The 20,182-nt window shown below is 37.4% G+C and overlaps 1 protein-coding gene across 2 annotated transcripts; it reads left to right on the forward strand.

The window, feature by feature from the left end:
* The first annotated feature begins 121 nt into the window (after positions 1–121).
* On the forward strand, positions 122–20,164 carry LOC144043916 (importin-13-like). 2 transcript variants are annotated; one of them, XM_077558016.1, is made up of 21 exons: positions 122–275; positions 2,547–2,672; positions 2,738–3,363; positions 4,568–4,708; positions 7,824–7,965; positions 8,043–8,209; positions 9,714–9,834; positions 10,168–10,315; positions 10,533–10,714; positions 10,786–10,812; positions 10,888–11,022; positions 12,725–12,871; positions 14,963–15,043; positions 16,152–16,289; positions 16,359–16,455; positions 16,523–16,575; positions 16,653–16,722; positions 16,803–16,861; positions 16,944–17,033; positions 17,163–17,344; positions 19,931–20,164. In XM_077558016.1, exons 1-21 carry the CDS (start codon positions 171–173, stop codon positions 20,022–20,024), a joined length of 2,931 nt encoding a protein of 976 aa, XP_077414142.1. In that variant the 5' UTR covers positions 122–170; the 3' UTR covers positions 20,025–20,164. The 2 variants fall into 2 exon arrangements, with proteins under 2 accessions (XP_077414142.1, XP_077414143.1); XM_077558017.1 differs by having other exon boundaries at positions 10,168–10,243.
* The last annotated feature ends 18 nt before the right edge of the window (positions 20,165–20,182 follow it).

Here is a 20,182-nt window from a genome sequence, read left to right on the forward strand (position 1 = left end):
TTTTGCGAGGCAGACTTGAAGTCCATCAAGAGGTCAGCGTGGTCACGTGTCAGCGTGGACAGCTGACAGGCACACTTCGGTGTCCTCTGGCTACTTGCTTTCACACACTTTAGAGGGCTGCGTGTGGTTTTGAGCAAGTTGGTTATCCCTCTTCTCAGGAGTGATTCCTAATGGATATCCAGAGGCAACATGGAGAGACCTTCGTGTTGCACTCGACGGAAAGTGCAACTAATGTTGACGACCTGCAGGAGTTGACAGTGGAAAATGTGGAGGCGGTGAGTTGCTTGTCATCGTTTTGATTTTGAATGCTGACAAATATAGAAAAATTTACGTATAGACCATGAAGCTTAGTTAATTGCAGCCTAATTTTCATAGCAATGGTTCCTAGGAATTCCAGCAAGGCAGAAGTAGTTCTCAAACTTTTTTTTCACCAAGTCCCTCTGTAATGATCAATGTTAAAAGAGTAGTAGGCCCAAGCTTTTATCAAAAAAGTGTTAAATGTATTTTTTTATAATACAGTAAGCCACTTCAACATCATGCATTGCACATAAATGTTAAGTAAAAATTGTACCGAAACGAACCTCTTCTGAATGCATGCAAATGTATTGGACTTAAAAGATAAATACCACTTAACTGTGCTTATCTTAAATACCCTGTACCGGATTAAAAAAAAAACATGACACTGTAATATTATGAAAATATTTTGGGCACCACTATTGGAGACCCATATGGCAATCTGATTGGATATTTAGTAAGCACTAAGAATGTTGATGCATGATACCGTTGCATTGTTTTTCCGTCTCGACATTGATCAGATTTGTTGGCCAAGTATGTAAAAAAAAAAACATACACAAGAAATCTGTCGTCACTGTCACAACCTGTCTGAGAAACATGAAAAATAACAAACTGGATGCCTGGTGGTTTGCTAATTTAGCGCCCCAAGTTTCTTAGATGAGGGAAAAAGGAAAAAATAAATAAATAAATATGCAAATAATATTATTTTACATACTGTCACATTATTACTTAAATACTAACGTTACATTTGTAATGTCATGTAGGTATTGCATAACCACATCACATTGTGCAGTTTGTAGTCTTATCTATTTGTGTTTGATTCTCTTTGGCATTGCAAATAAGAATCTGTTCTCAATGGATTTACCAGGATAAATACATAAAATAAAACACATTACATTAGTATGCTTGACTTTAATGACTGGTATATCTTTTAATTACATAATGACAGCGTTAAGATTTCATGTCTTGAATATGATCAGCTATATCGCTAATGTAAAGACATTAGAGAACAAACAGGAACTTCTATTATGTGTGTTTTCTGTATGCTGTATTACCTCTCAATTTAATTTATAAAATAAAACAAAAATAAAAAGATTTCAAGTCTTTGTATTGATAGTTCACAATAGTTTTTTTTTGACATAACGAAAAAGAACTAGAATGACATTAGCATTAGCATTGACATAAAGGCTGGTAGTTACGCAACTACATTAACTTAGTCATGCATGTTCTTGTTATTTTGTTCTACAATGATTTAAGGAGATAAAATACTGAATACCACCTCCAGTTTAATCATTGTTCTCTTTTATGTGCTGAAAACATCAAATCAATAAAAAAAAATCTAGGTTTCAACTCATTCACTGCCATTGATGGCTATAGACGTCAAAAATTTATTTGAACTATTTCTATTTCTAACATTTTTTTCCACTTTTGTTAACAAGAGTATGAAAACCTATACTTTTTTTTATTGTACATTTAGAACAGATAAAAAATATGTGATTAATCGTGAGTTAACTAGTGAAGTCATGCGATTCAATTACGATAAAAAAAATTTAATCGCCTGACGCCCCTAATTTTTTATAATCTTTTCTTTTTTTAAATCGCGTCAGGCGATTAATTTTTTAAATTGGATTTAATTGCATTACTTCAATAGTTAACTCATGATTAATCACACATTTTATATCTGTTCTAAATGTACAATATTTTTTTCCTAGGTTTTCAAACTATTGTTAAAAAAAAATTGGGAATTTATTATTTTTTTAATTGCCAGACAACACAAATTTTTAATAATCATTTCGTCGAGCGATTAAAATTTTTATTTTGTAATTAATCGAGGTATTATATCTTTTCTAAAGGTACAATAAAAAAAATCTAGGTTCTCATACTCTTGTTAAGAAAAGTGGGAAAAAATGTTAAACTAAAATAAATACAGTAGTTCAAATGAATTTTTGACGTCTACAGCCGTCAATGGCAGTGAATGAGTTAATGTAGTTTAACATAACATTTCAAGATCAAAACAAAAGCAGTTAAAAGAGACAGTGTGGGGGAGATAAGGCCCAGCAGACATTTTTGTAACATGATACCAACTATAAGCATATGCTGCCCTAATAATAGCTAGCACAGTGCGCGTTGGATTAGTCACTATGACAAAAAATGTTTGGTACCCTTTTCAATCAAATGGACCTTCAGTATGAATATTCACGCAATGACATTCAAACGTATCTGTAAGTTAGTAAGCCCCACTTGTTTTCCAGGCTCTCTACCAGCTGTATTTCGAGCCAGACATGGAGCGCAAGAATGCGGCCCAGAAGTGGCTGAGCCAGGCTCAGGCGTCTGCGCAGGCGTGGCACTTCTGCTGGGCCCTGCTAGGCCCAGACAAGGTCTGACCATCGTCTTCAAACTTTAGGCACGCTTGTTGTACACTCATGACTTGTGTGGTCCCCAGCTCCCAGAGGTCCAGTTTTTTGGTGCCAGCACCCTCCACAAAAAAATCTCCTCTCACTGGAGCGACCTGCCTGCAGACCAACACGAGCACCTGAGAGTGCAGATCCTTTCCCACATTTTGCACTTCTCCTCCGGGCCGAAAATGGTCTTAACCAGGCTATGTGTCGCGCTAGCCTCCATGGCGCTCAACTTAATTCCGCACGTGTGGTCGCAGCCGGTTGCTGACATGGTACAAGCCTTCCAACCTCAAAACCCTGAAGGTGCCAAGGCCACGCAGGACCCTCACCAGCACTGTCTGGCCCTGCTGGAGCTCCTGGTTGTGCTGCCGGAGGAGTTTCAGAGCAGCCGGCTGGCGCAGAGCCGACGCGGCCAGCTGAGGGAAGCCCTGGTAGGGGAGTGGAGCGCCGTTTGTCCCCTACTGCGTCAGCTCCTCCAAAGCCAGGACTCGTCCAAGCAGGTGAAGGAGAAGGTGCTCCGATGCTTGTCCAGCTGGGTGGGACTGGATGTGCCGCTTGGGGAGACTCAGGAACTGGTTCAGGATTGTTTCGCCACTTTATCCGACCCAGAGCTGTTTGACACGGCTGTTGAGACGATTGTCAACGCTATCTCACAACCTGACTGCCAGAGGTAAACACACATGCACTGTGAGTGCATGTTTTTGATGGTACCTTGTGTGTATGTGAAGTGAATTTGAGTTGGAAACATTCTGAAAATTCCGGATGTTGTCAGGATAATATGGAGAATAATGGAGAAACCAAACTCATGCACAGTCAAGCACTGTGTGTGCCTTGGCCGTCCTGATTTTAACAGGAATGAGGGGAGCCACTTCGATTGACCGGGAGGCGACTGCGTTCCATTCCATTCTATCTGTACTACTCACGTAAAATAACAGAAGAAAGAAAACTACAAATGACACACTGCTCAATTATTAATTCACTTTACAATTAAATTAAAGGGGAAGTCACCCCCCCCCACCCCCACCCCCCCAAAAAAAACTAAACAAACAAACATAAGAATTATATTCCTATTCAGCCCCACTAGTCTAAATATGGTCATTCTGGTTAATATTGCGTTAGGGGAATATGCGCTCTAAAAACAGTTGGGTCGAAAATAACCCAAACTGGGTTAAAAAAAAAGTGACCAACCCGATTTTTGGGTTTCTCAATTTAGTCAAAAAGTTGGGTCGCATGAATAACCCACAAAACAACCCCAGTGTTTGAGTTGCTTTGTGGACTGTTGATTGCTTGCAACATTTTGGGTTGACTAACTCAAAAAGCTGTGTCCGTTCATTTTTGACCCAATTTAAGTGAGTTATTAAAGTACCCCCAAAAAGATGTGTCACATAGATAACCCAGACAACAGTACCAAAAATTGGGTTGCTTTGTGGGTTAATAATTTAATTTGACCCAACATTTTGGGTTAAATAACTAAAAAATGTAGGTTAGTCCATTCTAACCCAATTTGGGTTATTTTTGGCCCACCTGTTTTTAGAGTGTGAGTTAAGCAGCAAAATCACAGCTCACATGAAGTTGAGCTGTGATTGGTTGTTACCTGAGACCTGAGCAACTGTGATGTCATCTTCATTTGACAGCAAATGGCAAAATGGCCGCCCCCTGAGATGGATAAAAACGGCTGGAATTTGCTGCATAACTCATATTCCACAAATGTATTATTAATCAGAATGTCATGTTTAGACTAGTGAAGTCACATATAACATTATTGTCAAGAAATGTTTACGTTTGACTTTCCATTTAAGAAAACTAGTAAAATGTCAAATCTGTATAAATTGTATTACACTAGTGTTGTTTGTGTGCGGGTTTTATTTATGCAGATACAGCAATGCTCTGATGAGTTTAATGCCTCTGGTGTTGGGTCTCCATGATCAGCTAAAGTCTGCAGCTCAAGAAGGGGACATGGAGACCTCACATGGGATCTGCCGCATTGCCGTCGCTATGGGTGAAACACACTCCAGGTGCACACACAAAACCACTTTGATTGCCAGCACAGTGTGTTGTTATGTGCAATGGAGTTTAGGATGCTGGTGGCACACTATATCCACTTAAACAGGCTACATGCTAGTATGCAAGTTTTGGAGTTCTCTTGTAATGTCTTTTATTAAGTGGCTTTACGTGGCTGAGGTTTTTTTTTCCAGGTCCATACTGTGCCCCCCTCTATAGCGGCATGGCTTGGTACTTGTTTTCTTCGCTCCCCCTTCTTTATGTTTTTTCTTTTCGTTCACTGAAAGGCCAGGCTTCCCGCTCTATCTCCCCCTGTTGGTCATTTTTGTTTTCATGTTTCTTGGATTGGTTGTGACTAGGGGAATTACTCTTTTATTGAAAAAAATAAATACAATTTAAAAAAAAAACATATATATATATATATACAGTATATATAAAAATAAGAGCGATTACTCTGCGTTAAATATAAAATATATCATGGTAATAATGTTATTAAGGTTTCAAACTAGGGCTAGGGTTTCAAATTAGGGTTTCAAACTAGGGTTAGGTTTCCAAATTAGGGTTTCAAACAAGGGCTAGGTTTTGAGATTAGGGTTTAAAACCAGGGCTAGGGTTTCATATTAGGGTTTAAAACTAGGGCTAGGGTTCCAAATTAGGGTTTCAAACTGGGCTAGGGTTTCAAATTAGGGTTTCATAATAGGGTTAGGGTTCCAAATTAGGGTTTCAAACAAGGGCTAGGGTCTCAAATTAGGGTTTCAAACTAGGGCTAGGGTTTCATATTGGGGTTTCAAACTAGGAATAGGATTCAAAATTAGGGTTTCAAACTAGGGCTAGGGTTTCAAATTAGGCTTTTACATTAGGGTTAGGGTTTCAAACGAGGGTTTCAAATTAGAATCGGGGTTTCAAACTAGGGTTTTACATTAGGGTTAGGGTTTCAAACTAGGGTTTTGTATTAGGGTTTCCAAATAGGATTAGGGTTTCAAATTAGGGTTTTAAACTACGGCTAGGGTTTCAAATTAGGGTTTAAAACTAGAGTTAGGGTTCCAATTTAGGGTTTCAAAAGAGGGCTAGGGTCTCAAATTAGGGTTTTAAACTATGGCTTGGGTTTCAAATTAGGGTTTCAAATTAGGGTTTCAAACTAGGGCTAGGGACTCAAATTAGGGTTTTAAACTAGGGCTATGGTTTCAAATTTGGGATTTAAACTATGGCTACGGTTTCAAATTAGGGTTTTAATCTAGGGCTAGGGTTTCAAATTAGGGTTTTAAACTAGGGCTAGTGTATCAAATTAGGGTTTCAAATTAGTGCTAGGGTTTCATATTACGGTTTCAAACTAGGGCTACGGTTTCATATTAGGGTTTCAAACTAGAGCTAGGGTTCAAAATTAGGGTTTTAAACTAGGGCTAGGGTTTCAAATTAGGGTTTTAAACTATGGCTACGGTTTCAAATTAGGGTTTTAAACTAGGGCTACGGTTTCAAATTAGGGTTTTAAACTAGGGCTATGGTTTCATATTAGGGTTTTAAACTAGAGCTAGGGTTCAAATTTAGTATTTTAAACTAGGGCTAGGGTTTCAAACTAGGGTTTCAAATTAGGGTTAGGGTTTCAAATTAGGGTTTTTCATTAGAGTTAGGGTTACAAACTCGGGTTTTGCATTAGGGTAAGGGTTTCAACCGAGGGTTTTACATTAGGGTTAGGGTTTTAAACTAGGGTTTTATATTAGGGTTTCCAAATAGGATTAGGGTTTCAAACAAGGGTTTTACTTTAGAGTTAGTGTTTCAAACTAGGGTTTTACATTAGAGTTAGGGTTACAAACTCGGCTTTTACATTAGGGTAAGGGTTTCAAACTAGGGTTTCAAATAGGATTAGGGTTTCAAACTAGGGCTAGGGTTTCAAATTAGGGTGTTAAACTAGGGATTGGGTTTCAAATTAGGGTTTAAAATTAGGGCTAGGGTTTCAAACTCGGGCTACGGTTTCATATTAGGGTTTCAAACTAGAGCTAGGGTTCAAAATTAGGGTTTTAAACTAGGGCTAGGGTTTCAAATTAGGGTTTTAAACTATGACTACGGTTTCAAATTAGGGTTTTAAACTAGGGCTACGGTTTCATATTAGGGTTTTAAACTAGAGCTAGGGTTCAAATTTAGTGTTTTAAACTAGGGCTAGGGTTTCAAATTAGGGTTTTAAAGTAGGGTTAGAGTTTCAAACTAGGGTTTCAAATTAGGGTTAAGATTTCAAATTAGGGTTAAGGTTTCAAATTAGGGTTTTATTTTATGGTTAGGGTTTCAAACTCGGGTTTTACATTAGGTTAAGGGTTTCAAACTAGGGTTTTACATTAGGTTTAGGGTTTCAAATTAAGGTTTTACATTAGGGTAAGGATTTCAACCTAGGGTTTTACATTAGGGTTAGGGTTTCAAACTAGGGTTTTATATTAGGGTTTCCAAAGAGGATAAGGGGTTCAAATTAGGGTTTCAAACTAGGGCTAGGGTTTCAAATTAGGGTATAAAACTAGGGCTAGGGTCTCAAATTAGGGTTTCAAACTACGACTAGGGTTCAAAATTAGGGTTTCAAACTAGGGCTACGGTTTCATATTAGGGTTTCAAACTAGGGCTAGGGTTCAAAATTAGGGTTTTAAACTAGGGCTAGCATTTAACATTAGGGTTTTAAACTAGGGCTAAGGTTTCAAATTAGGATTTAAAACTAAGGCTAGGGTTTCATATTAAGGTTACAAACTAGGGCTAGGGTTTCAAATAAGAGTTTTGAAGTAGTGCTAGGGTTCAAAATGAGGGTTTTAAACCAGTGCTAGGGTTTCATATTAAGGTTACAAACTAGGGATAGGGTTTCAAACATGGGTTTCGAAGTAGTGCTAGGGTTCAAAATTAGGGTCTCAAACTAGGGTTAGGGTTTCAAATTAGGGTTTCAAACTACTGTAGAACTAGGGTTTCAAATTAAGGTTTAAAACTAGGGCTAGGGTTTCATATTAAGGTTACAAACTAGGGCTAGGCTTTCAAATAAGGGTTTTGAAGTATTGCTAGGGTTCAAAATTATTATTATTTTTAACTAGGGCTAGGGTTCAAAATGAGTGTTTTAAACTAGTGCTAGGGTTTCATATTAAGAGTCGTGTATGTGTATGACAGGGTGTTGCTGGAACAGGTGGAGCACTGGCAGCAGTATCTGGCCTTGGTCAACATGATTCTGTTCTGTACCGGGATTCCTGGCCAGTACCCAATCAGCGAGACAACCAGTTCCCTCACACTCACTTTCTGGTACACCTTACAGGTGGGGACCAAACTGTTACTTGCTGGAAACCTGCAAACATTTCACACGAGTTGCATCATTTTTATGTTTCTGTTCAGGATGACATCTTGTCATTTGAGGAGGAGAAGCAAGTCATTTATCTGCAAGTTTACAGGCCCGTTTACTTCCAGCTGGTGGATGTGTTACTACACAAATCTCATTATCCTTCCCTGGAAGAGTACACCTCCTGGACTTGTGATGACAAGGAACAGTTCAGAATCTACAGGTGAGACAGATGAAATGAACAATTTTACATATGGAAGCGGTGTTAATTTCCACCTTCAGAAAGCCATTAAAGGGCATGAAATGGTTGAAAACACATTAGTTTTAATGAGCATTTCCCAGGTTTGAAATGTGTATACATTTTGTATGTTTAAATTTTCCCCTTAGCCTTCCATTGTGTTTTTCTTTCCATCAAAGAAAATCAGGGCCTTGTTTGCCGACCTTTCAGGCTTCTTTGTCCCTCTGGTGGTCGTTGTTTTTTATGTCACTTGAAAGGGTTGTAACTAAGGGAATTTTTTTGCTCTGTACTTGTACATGTAATGACAAAAAAGGTTCCATTCCATTTCATTAATAAAAAAAACATTTTTATTTTTTATTTTAATTTTAACAAGGATTAGATTATTTTACCTTGCAGACTGGACATGGAATGATTTTAACTAAGGCAAAGCAAGGACAAGGCAAGTTTATTTGTATAGCACATTTCATACTCAAGGCAACTCAATGTGCTTTACACAAGAAGATAAGCATCGACAAACACAGTAGTTTAGTTAACAGAGCAAGAAAACAAAAGGTTACAAAATGTACTAAGAGAACATACATTGACAATGTTAAAACATTCCACAGCAAACTTTAACTCATTTGCTCCCCAAAACGTATAAATACGTTCTATTTTAAACATTTTAAGTGTCCCAAAGACGTATTTCTACGTTTTTTAAAATGTTTTTAAACGTATATTTTTTTATGTTTTGATGCAGCCTCTCAACTGCAAAGAACGGTTGAAGAAATGGTATTTATTACACAAACAGACAGCAGGTGGCAGCAGAGCATAGGAAATGAACCAGGACCATGTTGAAAAAATTCTCAATTACTCAGAATTCTAAATAGATTTGTGAATAATGATGAAACTTAACTATATTCTAGTGCTAATTGCTGAAAAACGGAAACTGTTTTTTTTCCTGATGAAAGAAAATACTTTAATCTTTCTTTTGGTAGGTTTCATGCTTTTATAGCAATAGAACACAATATTGTATTTTATATATATATATATAATATAATATAATATAATATAATATAATATAATATATATATAATATTGCCTTGCAAAATCCAGTAAAACAGCCGGGAGTGAAGGGGATTACTTCAGTGAAAATGGCTGCGAGTGAATGAAAACATTTAGATTAAAATAATAATAATAAAAATAATAATAATTAAAAGGGAAAAAACATGATTTCAAACTGTTTAAAAGACCTTTTTTGAATTTTGTTGCTCTGTACTTGTACATGTGATGAAAACGGTTCCATTGCATTTCATTAATTAAGCATTTTATTTATTATTATTATTATCATTATTTTTGTTTAAAAAAATGTATTTATTATTATTATTACTATCATTATTATTATTTTCATTATTATTAATATTATTTAAACAAATATGTATTATTATTATTATTATTATTTGTTTATTTTTTATTTTAATTTTACAAAAAAATCAATTGTTTTACCTTCCAGAGTGGACATCTCGGACACACTGATGTATGTCTACGAAATGTTGGGAGCTGAGCTTCTCAGTAACCTTTACGACCGCTTGGGCAGGCAGCTGATGGACCCCCAGAAGTCAGCAGAATGGCAGGTAATAAATAATCGCACCACTGCCATAAATAATACATTTTGTAGATGTAGATGAAGCATACATTATTGGAATTCTAAAAACAGGTATCCTGCTGTTTGAAGTTGGCATTTTTTTGCTTTATCGCAAAATTCAGAAGACGCAGGCAGCTTTAACTCGTTCACTGCCATTGACGTCTATAGACGTCACAAATCCATTTGAACTGGGCTGGCAATGAATGAGTTAAATGAGTAATTTTTTACTTTGCTGTGTAACGGTCGAGTGTCCCAATACATGTGTTAGTTCCTCATCCATATTGTTCCATCCTCATTTTCTTTTCTACTTTCCTTGTTGAAGGAAACAGAAGCGTTGCTATTTGGCTTCCAGTCCATAGCAGAGACCATCGATGTGAACTACTCGGATGTGATCCCAGGTCTGATTGGCCTGATCCCCAGAATCAACATCAGTAATGTCATGCTGGCCGACACAGTCATGTACACAATTGGTGCGTGGATTACTAATAGTGCACTGTAAAACCTGATGAGTTAGTTCCACTCAATTGGTTTGAGGAAATCCATTGCAAAGACTTAATGACTACTGAAAATGACAGTAATTAAGTCACTTTTTCACATTTTACAGTTACGTTAACTTGTCTCTTTTTCTTAAGATGTACTGTTAACAAACACATGTATCACTGTACTGCGTCTGTGAATGTCATTAAGGATCCCTGGCCGAGTGGCTGGCGGACCACCCGGTGATGCTTGGGGGCACGTTACCCATGGTGCTCCAGGGTCTTGCGAGGTCCGAGCTGTCCGTGTCCAGTGTTTCTACTCTGAAGAGGATCTGCAGGGAGTGTCGGCACGATCTCGGGTCCTTCGCTCAGGACATTCTCGCCGTGTCGCAGGTCACACACGACTTCACACTGCTGAGTAAATCACATCCATACAGGTAATAATAATACATAAAACTCTGCAGGATGTGCTGGTGAAAGAGATCCATAAGGTGAGTGAAGTTAGCTCAAAGTGAGTGTAGAAAAAGTGAGGAAAGCATGTGTGACTGGATTTGGTGTATGTGCAGAGCAGGCAGTGCATGTGGCTCATGCAGGCTCTGGGCTACCTGCTTTCCACTCTGCCGGCCGACGAGATCTTGGGAAAACTTCACTCGCTTATCAGCCCTCACATCCAGCAGCTGGACACTCTGGCCCAACAAGTGGTGAGCTAAAAATAGAGAATGTGTTGATGGACAAGCAAAAAGATTATGACGCCGGTCTGAAATAGAGTGGAACAGTTTTGAAAAATCTTCTGTCCATCCGTCCGTCCATCCATTCATCTGTCCATCCATCCGTTGATCTGTCCGTCCATCTGTCCATCCATCCATCTGTTTATCCATCCATCCATCTGTCCATCCATCCGTTCATCTGTCCGTCCATCCATCCGTCCATCCATCCATCCATCCATCCGTCCGTCCGTCCGTCCGTCCGTCCGTCCATCCGTCCATTCATCCATCCGTTCATCTGTCCATCCATCCGTTGTTCTGTCCATCCATCTGTCCATCCATCCATCCATCCGTCCATCCATCCGTTGATCTGTCCGTCCATCCATCCGTCCGTCCGTCCATCCATCCATCCGTCTGTCCGTCCATTCATCCATCCATTCATCTGTCCATCCATCCGTTGTTCTGTCCGTCCATCTGTCCATCCATCCATCTGTTTATCATCCATCCATCTGTCCATCCATCCGTTGATCTGTCCGTCCATCCATCCATCCGTCCATCCATCCATCTGTCCGCCCGTCCATCCATCCGTCCTACCGTCCGTCCATTCATCCATCCGTTCATCTGTCCATCCATCCGTTGTTCTGTCCGTCCATCTGTCCATCCATCCATCTGTTTATCCATCCATCCATCTGTCCATCCATCCGTTGATCTGTCCGTCCATCCATCCATCCGTCCATCCATCCGTTCATCTGTCCATCCATCCATCCATCCGTCCGTCTGTCCGTCCATCCATCTGTTTATCCATCTGTCCATCCATCCGTCCGTCATCTGAACCGTTTATTCTTAACAAGGGTCACGGCCCTCAGGGGTGCTGGAGCCTATCCCAGCTGGCTTAGGGCAGTAGGCGGGGGTACACCCCGAAGTGGTTGCCAGCCAATCCAGGGCATTGAAAAATCATGTAATTGCAACCACCTCCCCCCCAATACTGAGATTGCGATTTAATATGTGATGATGTCTTTGGAAGCAAAAATGACTTCCTCCACTTTCTGCTCTGTGCCAAGATCTGATTTCTGAGCATGAATAATCCTCAAGTACCTGTTTGAAAAATGGTCAGTTTATGTCTGTTTGTGGATTTAGTCTACAGGGATACATGACCGAGGCCACCCCAAAAACATCCCAAAATCCCAAATGGTTTTGGAGCAGTTTTCCCCAAATAACTACAAAACATAAACAATAAATAATTGCTCGAATGTTTGATTTCAATGTGTTTAGTAAAATTTAATTAAAAAAATTCAAAGTGGCCTTTGCATCCTTCCATTTTTTCTGCATGTGGCTCTCAATAATAAATTTGGACACCCCTAATCTAGACACTATAAATATATAAAATACGCTTAATTAAGTAGGCTTGATTACCAACCAAAATGAAGCAATGAAGCATATTTTTTACTTCCCAAATTGCAGCCTTTGGGATTTGGAAATGGCATTGTAGTACATTGTGATGTCTGTTTACATTCAATTAATGCAGCGTCGTTTTAGTTCTTGTCTATAAATGATTGTAAACTGTATTAAATAAAAATATATAAATGTTATCAATAGGGATGTAATGATCTCCAAACGTCTTAATATGATATCGTTATAATATTCAATTTACAATATTGTAGAAAAAATATAAATATATTATGTGTCTCTTTCTGCGCAGGTTGATCCTGCCAATAAACCGTCAATAATTCACATCTTGGGAATGTTGTCCAGCCTCGTCACCGCTCTGGACATCAGCAGACAAGCAGACAGCTTTGAGGGAGTGGCCTGCGCCTCGCTGCCTCACCCTCGAACCACACACAACCCAGTAAGATCAGTTAAGACGCACATTCATTGTCATGGGAAAATGTGAACCCGTAAGAGACGAAAGATAGGACACGCATTTCTCATCTTTGAACAATATGGAATGATATTCAAAAATATGGAGGGATATTGAAAGATATAGAATAATATGAAATGATGTTGAATGTAACTAATGTTTTTTGAATATGCCATTGGGAATGAATGTGGAATTGTTTGCAGGGCATGGAAATTTGGGCATGTTGAAAAGGATTTCCAAAGTGAATTGAATGAGCTGAACATTTAGAATATGGAATGAGAATGATGTGAATCTGTTCTCTTGAATGTCAGGATTTTTTTGGGGTGCAACTTTATTTAGGAAAATGTAAAAAAAAAAAAAAAGTAAATCAGAATTGTCGGCATGCAAATTGAATAAACCGAAGGATTAAAAGTAATCATTAAAATGTAAATGATGTAAATGTGAAATGTTGAATGTTCCATTGGAATGCACGATCAACAACCTGTGGGGAAAACCTGGCCTAATTGGGAATGAATGGGGATTTCTTGGGTGAAAATTTTTGACTTCAGTAAAAAAACATGAATATTTGGACTGAGAAAAATGTGATTTTTTTTTTAGAATATGTTGACATTTGAGATGCGTGTCAAAAAAGTAACTGCAATCGGCAGTTATCTACGGTGGCCCTGAAGTGCAAAACGCAAAAACAGAAAAGTGAACACAAACCGAATAAAAAACACCAAAACAAAAACGACAGCAAATTTAAAAAAATCACAAAAACAAAAAAGTAATCAAAACAAAACAACAAAAAGGTAATCACAAACAAAATATAGCTCTCTTCACAACAACACTCGCTTGCACGTCTGCTTTGGTCGCGCCGTGAGAACTATATTTATAAGCAACAAAACAGTACAAATTAGACGCACAGCGTCGGTAAAGTAAACAAAAGAACAACTTGCCATGAAAAGAGATACAACGTCCATCAATATCCACAAAGTTTCCTTTCAGTCCTTTATCATCTCTTCAGTCCAACTCAGAGGATGAGCTATATAGCATTAGCACAAACAAGTGGACATGTGCGCAGTGACAACAAAGATTCCGGACATGCGCAAAACACAAAGTTGTCAAAATGAACATATTGTCTATTTTGTTTCATTAACATACTTAGCAAAATTACGTTAAGTTATTTAGTAATTTATAACACAAATTATAACTCTAGCACTAACAAACTTTATGAATATTTATCAATGATCTCAGTTGCCTAGCAAAACTTACACACAAATAAAAAAACACAAACACAAAATACGAAACAAAACAACAAAACGTAGTGGCAAACAAAACAAAAAAACACAAACACAAAATGTGAAACAAAACAACAAAAAGTCATCGCAAACACAAATCAAAAAACACAAACACAAAAAACAAATCAAAACAACAAAAAGTAATCACAAACACAAATTTCAAAAAGACAAAATATGAAACAAAACAACAAAAAGTAATCACAAACACGAATAAAAAAACACAAACACAAAATATGATACAAAAAAATCGCTAACACACTCACACACACAACAAACCACAAAAAGGTAAGCGCAAAAACACAACAACATTTTGCTAACGGAAGTGGCGTTTCTGTGCGGGGGGTGGATCCGAGGAATGTGATTGGACAAAAGTATTGCCCCTACTAACAGCACAGTTAAGCACAATTTACATGTGCCTAAAATATTTAGAAATAATAGATATTACAGTTTTATAGTAGCGTTAGCCTTTTAATTGAGTTCGAATGTTGGAGCGAAAACGAACGTCATCTGGCAATGTACTAGAAATTCTAACATGTTATCACATTTATACGACGCGTAGAACAGCGGAAGGTCAGTCAAGTGGTAAAATATAAGTCTTTTTGACCTGTTTAGATTTTGCAAGTGGGTTCAAGCCTCGTTTTTGGCAATCAAATGTTCTTTTTATTTACCTTGCCCAAACAAAAAAGTAGTAGTTAGCAACTGCCTTACGCATGTTTTTGCCTGTACTGCATATCATCAAGGATATCAAATAAATGCTCAAATGTCTTTCCATATGTCACAATGATATTTTTGTTGTGTGTAGGTTGTGGTTGTACTACAACAAGTTTACCCGTTGATCCAGAACATCCTCAGCAAATGGCTGGAGGACTCTGAGGTGGTGGAGGTAAGAAGGCATAGAAATGTTTGCCTTCACATTTTTAGGTACACCTGCATGCTCTATAAAGTGAATCTGTAGTAGAGTTAAATTGTTGTTTTTCTTTCAAATAAAAATAAATAAATTATTAGGGCTTAACCAGGGTTATTATAGTTTTGGATAGTTAGTTTTGATTTTTTTTTTTTCACTTTTAAAAAAAATCTGTTACTTTTAATTAGTTGTACAGCAAAAGTTTATTATTTTTGTTTTTACTACTTTTTTTTTTTGTTTTAATAAATGGAGTATTTGTTGAGTGCAAGATTACAAACAAAAAAGATCGCTAAGTGTTGTGTAATAAAGTAAAGTAAACGACAATTTCCAAATGACTTTTCAATCTTCTTCTGTATGGCCGAACAGTAATACCAAAGAAAATATATTTTTAAATGTTTCCTGAAAGCTCACATATGATATTGATTGACCAAAAAATAATAATAATAATAATTTTTAAAAAACGAAGGACAATTTTGCCAAAATTATTTTTAAATAGTTTTATAAACATAAAATACTGTTTCAGTTATTTTTCTTTCTTTTCTTTTCTTTAAAGCATTTTCATTTGTATTTTATTTTGTCAATGAAAATGTTTTCTCAATTCTAGTTTTGTTTTTTGACATTTTGTTGTTCGTTGTCATTAACTATACGGCTAATAACCTTGGGCCTCACCAATGAATCGACTGGCTGATTTAATCGACCAATATTAGCAATTTTAAATTGGACCAATATTTTTCCTTTACAGTTTACCACATTACAACATTAGACAAAGATAATGATATTTAAAAAATTGGCAAAAAATCGGCCAACTTCTCTCTGTTCTTAAAGGACAATAATGTAAAACCGTCAAAAGTTCTGCCTGTACTTCATATCTTTATTATTGTCAGTGTTAAGGGACCCAAAAAGTGATTTTATTCATTATGTTTTTGTTAATTAATTGGCTGATTAATCAATTATCAGAATTTTACTCTGACAAATAATGGAATTGGCTTTGGCCTCAATAAAGCTATATCAGTACCTTGTTTTTATATTGTTGTGTGTCTACACTTGCACGAATGATTACGTCAGCGCTCCCCCTCCCCCTCTGCAGGCAATATGTGGACTATTTGATAAGTCCATTCGAAGTCTCCTATGTGATTTTGGGCCCTTGGTCGCCCAGCTGAGTGAGACGCTCGGCCAGATTTACAACAGCTTCCCGCAAGCATCAGCGCTGGACCTGGCGTCTCAGGTGTTTATTTGTTTGGACAGAACCAAAGGAAACACCATCAAGACTACAAACATGCTCTCTTGTACTTAGATGGTTCACATCTTTGCTGGAGACGAACACCACATGTCGTCCATTAAAAGCCTGCTTAAAGTTCTTACTGCTTCCACGCTGACGATATTTCAACAAGGTGATTATTATTTTTTTTTTTAAGTGAGTGGTTTTTTTTGTTTTTCATGAATATTGTGATTTTGTAGGCATCAGGGATCATCCTGATGTTGCGGAGTCCTTCATGCACCTTCATGCTCAGGTTAGTTGGAAACGTTGGAAGGCGCCACATTTTCTGCATCACTTTCAAAGTTTCACATCCAAACTTTATGTGTATAGATTCTTAAAAGAAAACCCGATTTGTACCTTGAATCTGATCGTCTGGATGTGAATGCGCTATTTTACTGTGGTGAGTAAAAAAAAACACTTTCACATTTACACTTGATTATTTCCAGAAAGAAAAAAAATTGTTGTGTTTGTCATTCTCAGGTATTTTGTCACTTAAATTTCCTGAAACAGCCACAGTTAAAGCAGCCAGCTTCTTCTTTGTAAGTTCAATTGAGGTCGAAACAACGCACTGTTAAATTCTCAGTGACAATTCTGTCTTTGTTTCTGTCCTTTTGACTAAAGAGCGAGTTTTTGTCCCGATGTAAAGACGCGTCGTCCTTTGGCGAGGTGCTGCAGAGGGACGGAAAGCTGCTGACAGAGACCATCCTGCACGTCAGTCCCATTCGTATTTAGTTAACCAGCTTGAAAAACCAAGTGTCAAACCATTCTCGTGCCATCTGATTTCTTTTACAAGTAAAGTAAAAGTATTTTGAGGGAGTTGTGTGTGTGTGTGTGTCTCAGGCGGTTGGCGGCGGATCTCCTCGCAGCCTGACAGATTATTTCTCGGAGGTGCTTCTGAGTCTGAGCAGACACTGTCCGGTTCTGCTGGCCCAGTGGCTCAAAGAACTTCTCCAGTCGCCAGGATTCCCCTCAGCGCACGTTTCCGCCGAGCACAAACGCAACTTCACTCAGCAGCTTCTCAGGTACATCAGTTGAGCGATTAAACTGCTCTTCGCTAAATAAAATGGCATCTGGGAAATGTATGAGCGGCAGTATGGAGAACAATGTTAAGAATATTTGAGCTTTTTTCCAAAATGAAATGTCTAATTATTAACACTGCATGTATGTAATTTGTAAGCAAGTTATATTTATTTTTTGTTAGAAACAGCCAAGTATGTTGCCAAGCAGCTCTGTGCAACTGAAATGACAAAAAAAAAACCTGTGCTTTGCATCACACAAAACATTGTTTGTAATATTAAGTGACCGTTATCAGCGTTATAATAGTATATTTTTGAATGGAAATTGTTAGGATTGTACAGGTGTTCCTAATAGACTCTGACTAAGATGCATAAAAAAAAAAGCCAATTCTGATCTTTTACAGAATAAAATTCATTTTTGGGGGGTTTATTTTTAGTGCAAAAAATTAAATTATTAATAATAATAATAATCAAAATCAAAAGAATAAAATTGGTAAAATGTTTTGGTTCCTTAATGCTTACAACAATACAGGCACAACATTTGACTTTTCTATTGCCTTAAAGTCGAAGTTGAACTTCACATCAGAGAGAGAAATCTGCGGGGAAAAAAAAAAAAAACGTTTTAAATTTTTTAATTAGAGGTAGTGTGTGAACGCCACTGAACGCAATCTCTTAAATATTGTAATGTCTTAGCAAAATTTTTTTTCCTGATTTTTAACAGATTTTTATCCGTGGGGCAATGGTTTACCGTCATTATCTTTGTCTCGTAATAGGTTGTGTAAATAAATAAATACATTAAAAAATCTGCCATTTTTTTTGCTGGGGAATGTTTGAACCTCAATATATTTTACCTAATATTGTAATGGTTACTGTATAAAAGAAAGAAAGAAAAGTAATGAAAAAAATAAAAAAACATTTAAAAAAATTAGCCGATTAATAATAATTAAAAAAAATTCAAATGACTAAAATAACTATAAATATATATTTATAGTTTTTTTAGTCATCTGAATTTTTAAATTACAGGCAAAACATGTGACTTTTAAAACACATTTGCTTTTTTATTTATTTATTTTTTATTGCCCATTTTTAACTTTACATCAGTGAGAAGTCGACAAAAAAGTGACCTTTTTAAATTGACCTTTTGCATGTGACGTCACCGCCCTCGTGGGAACGCCCCCTCCGGGACGCTGAACCGCACAAGAACCACTTGCCTGTATTGAATGTCGTACAAGTCCTTCATCTAATTAATTATTATTAATAGAAAATGGTCATATCTTGCTGTGCGGTCGGTTGTACAGACAGACAAAGGAGTAAACCAAATGTTCCTTTTTATCACATACCTACTAATGAAGACGAATTACGTTGATTGATAGCAGCAATCAACAGAAAGGACTGGCAGCCCACAAAGTATTAACGGATTTGCAGCGATCATTTTTTGCGAGGTTAGTAGATAAATGTTCATACAGTTTACTAGTAAACGTACACTCTAATAATAGAGGTGTCGAATTACGTGTTTCAAATCACATTGAGCCGGATAGTTAGCGTCCACTCCAACTGCACGAACACACATCTCAGTTTTAAAATGTACCTTCTTCAAAACTATTAAGTGCATTTGACTGTTTAATAATGGAGGATTTCGTCTTTGTGCTTGGAGTTTTTCACTCTGGAGCCGGAGTCATATTTATGAAATTACTGCATAGCTTGCCACTACGAGTCTCTCCCCCCCCCCCATGCTGGTCAACATAACATCATCACAGCGTTTCAATATATAACGGACTATGTAAAAATAGGTCAGTTAGCATGATCAGCAAATTTTACCTTTGCATTACGAGGTATATTGTCCCCCGGTGTGAGCGTAGCATCTCGTCCCAGATACTCAGCCAGCGACAAGCTTTTAAATCAGCCCTGGTGTAAGGAGAAGAGGCGGTATTGACTACTTAATGGTATAGGTCATGCGCTGTGAATTCCGGCGAAGTTGGCGATTTGGTTAACTTGGTAAAAACAGCATGCAACAGAAGGTAAGGGGCTGTTTTCAAACTAGCAACCTTCAACTTAAGTAAATATCGCGCTCTATGAGTCCCGACTCAATGTGCAACTTCGACTGACAGACGGACTTTGGTTGAAGTAGTAGTCATGGCTCTATGGGCAATAATAACTTTTAATTTGTAACATAACAGTTACTAAGCCGCTCCGGGTGACGTCCACTTCCATTCAACAATCATTTCCTTCTGCCATCCGTCATAGGGCAGTCACGTGATCACATGACTTCGGTGCAAATGGTCAATATAAGCAAGAACGGCTGAACGCCATTATCTTTGTCGAATGTTGTAATGTGACTTAAAAAATATATATACATTTTTTTTTTAAAAAAGCTTTTTTTTAACCAATTAAAAAACATTTTCGCGAGGCATGTTTTAAGTTATTTTAGTCTTGTAATGTATTAATGTAAATAAATAAATACATAAAAGCACTAGTATCTGGCGATTAATCGGTTTGGCAGTAATTCCTAAAGCATGTTTTTCAAACCTTATATTTTGATCATGCATCATGCAAAGTCTGATTTTACAAAAGCAAAATGTTTGTTTGCACAAGGGAGCAAAGCAACAATCGTCGTGTGAAGGAAATGGTGAAGGAGTTCTCGCTGCTTTGCCGAGGGCTGCAGGGGTCCGGACACTGCGACTACTAGCCAACATTTCCTCCCGTAAGATTCCGTAAGAAGAAAGAGTCAAAAAAACACGAGGACTTGGAACAAAATGTTGGACATTTGTTAACTAATAACAGGAAGTGTGGATTTACTCATGACAAGTGTTCAAAGTAGAATAAAATGTTGTCATTCTTTATGAA

Source organism: Vanacampus margaritifer, chromosome 2 (assembly GCF_051991255.1).
Source record: "Vanacampus margaritifer isolate UIUO_Vmar chromosome 2, RoL_Vmar_1.0, whole genome shotgun sequence".
Lineage (NCBI taxonomy): Eukaryota > Metazoa > Chordata > Actinopteri > Syngnathiformes > Syngnathidae > Vanacampus > Vanacampus margaritifer.

Excerpts from the sequence above, each read along its gene's own strand:
- LOC144043916 (XM_077558016.1), top strand. The coding sequence starts at position 171 with ATGGATATCCAGAGGCAACATGGAGAGACCTTCGTGTTGCACTCGACG. Across the intron at positions 16,862-16,943 it reads AAGCAGCCAGCTTCTTCTTT|AGCGAGTTTTTGTCCCGATG; the intron begins GTAAGTTCAATT and ends TTTTGACTAAAG. Across the intron at positions 17,034-17,162 it reads TGACAGAGACCATCCTGCAC|GCGGTTGGCGGCGGATCTCC; the intron begins GTCAGTCCCATT and ends TGTGTGTCTCAG.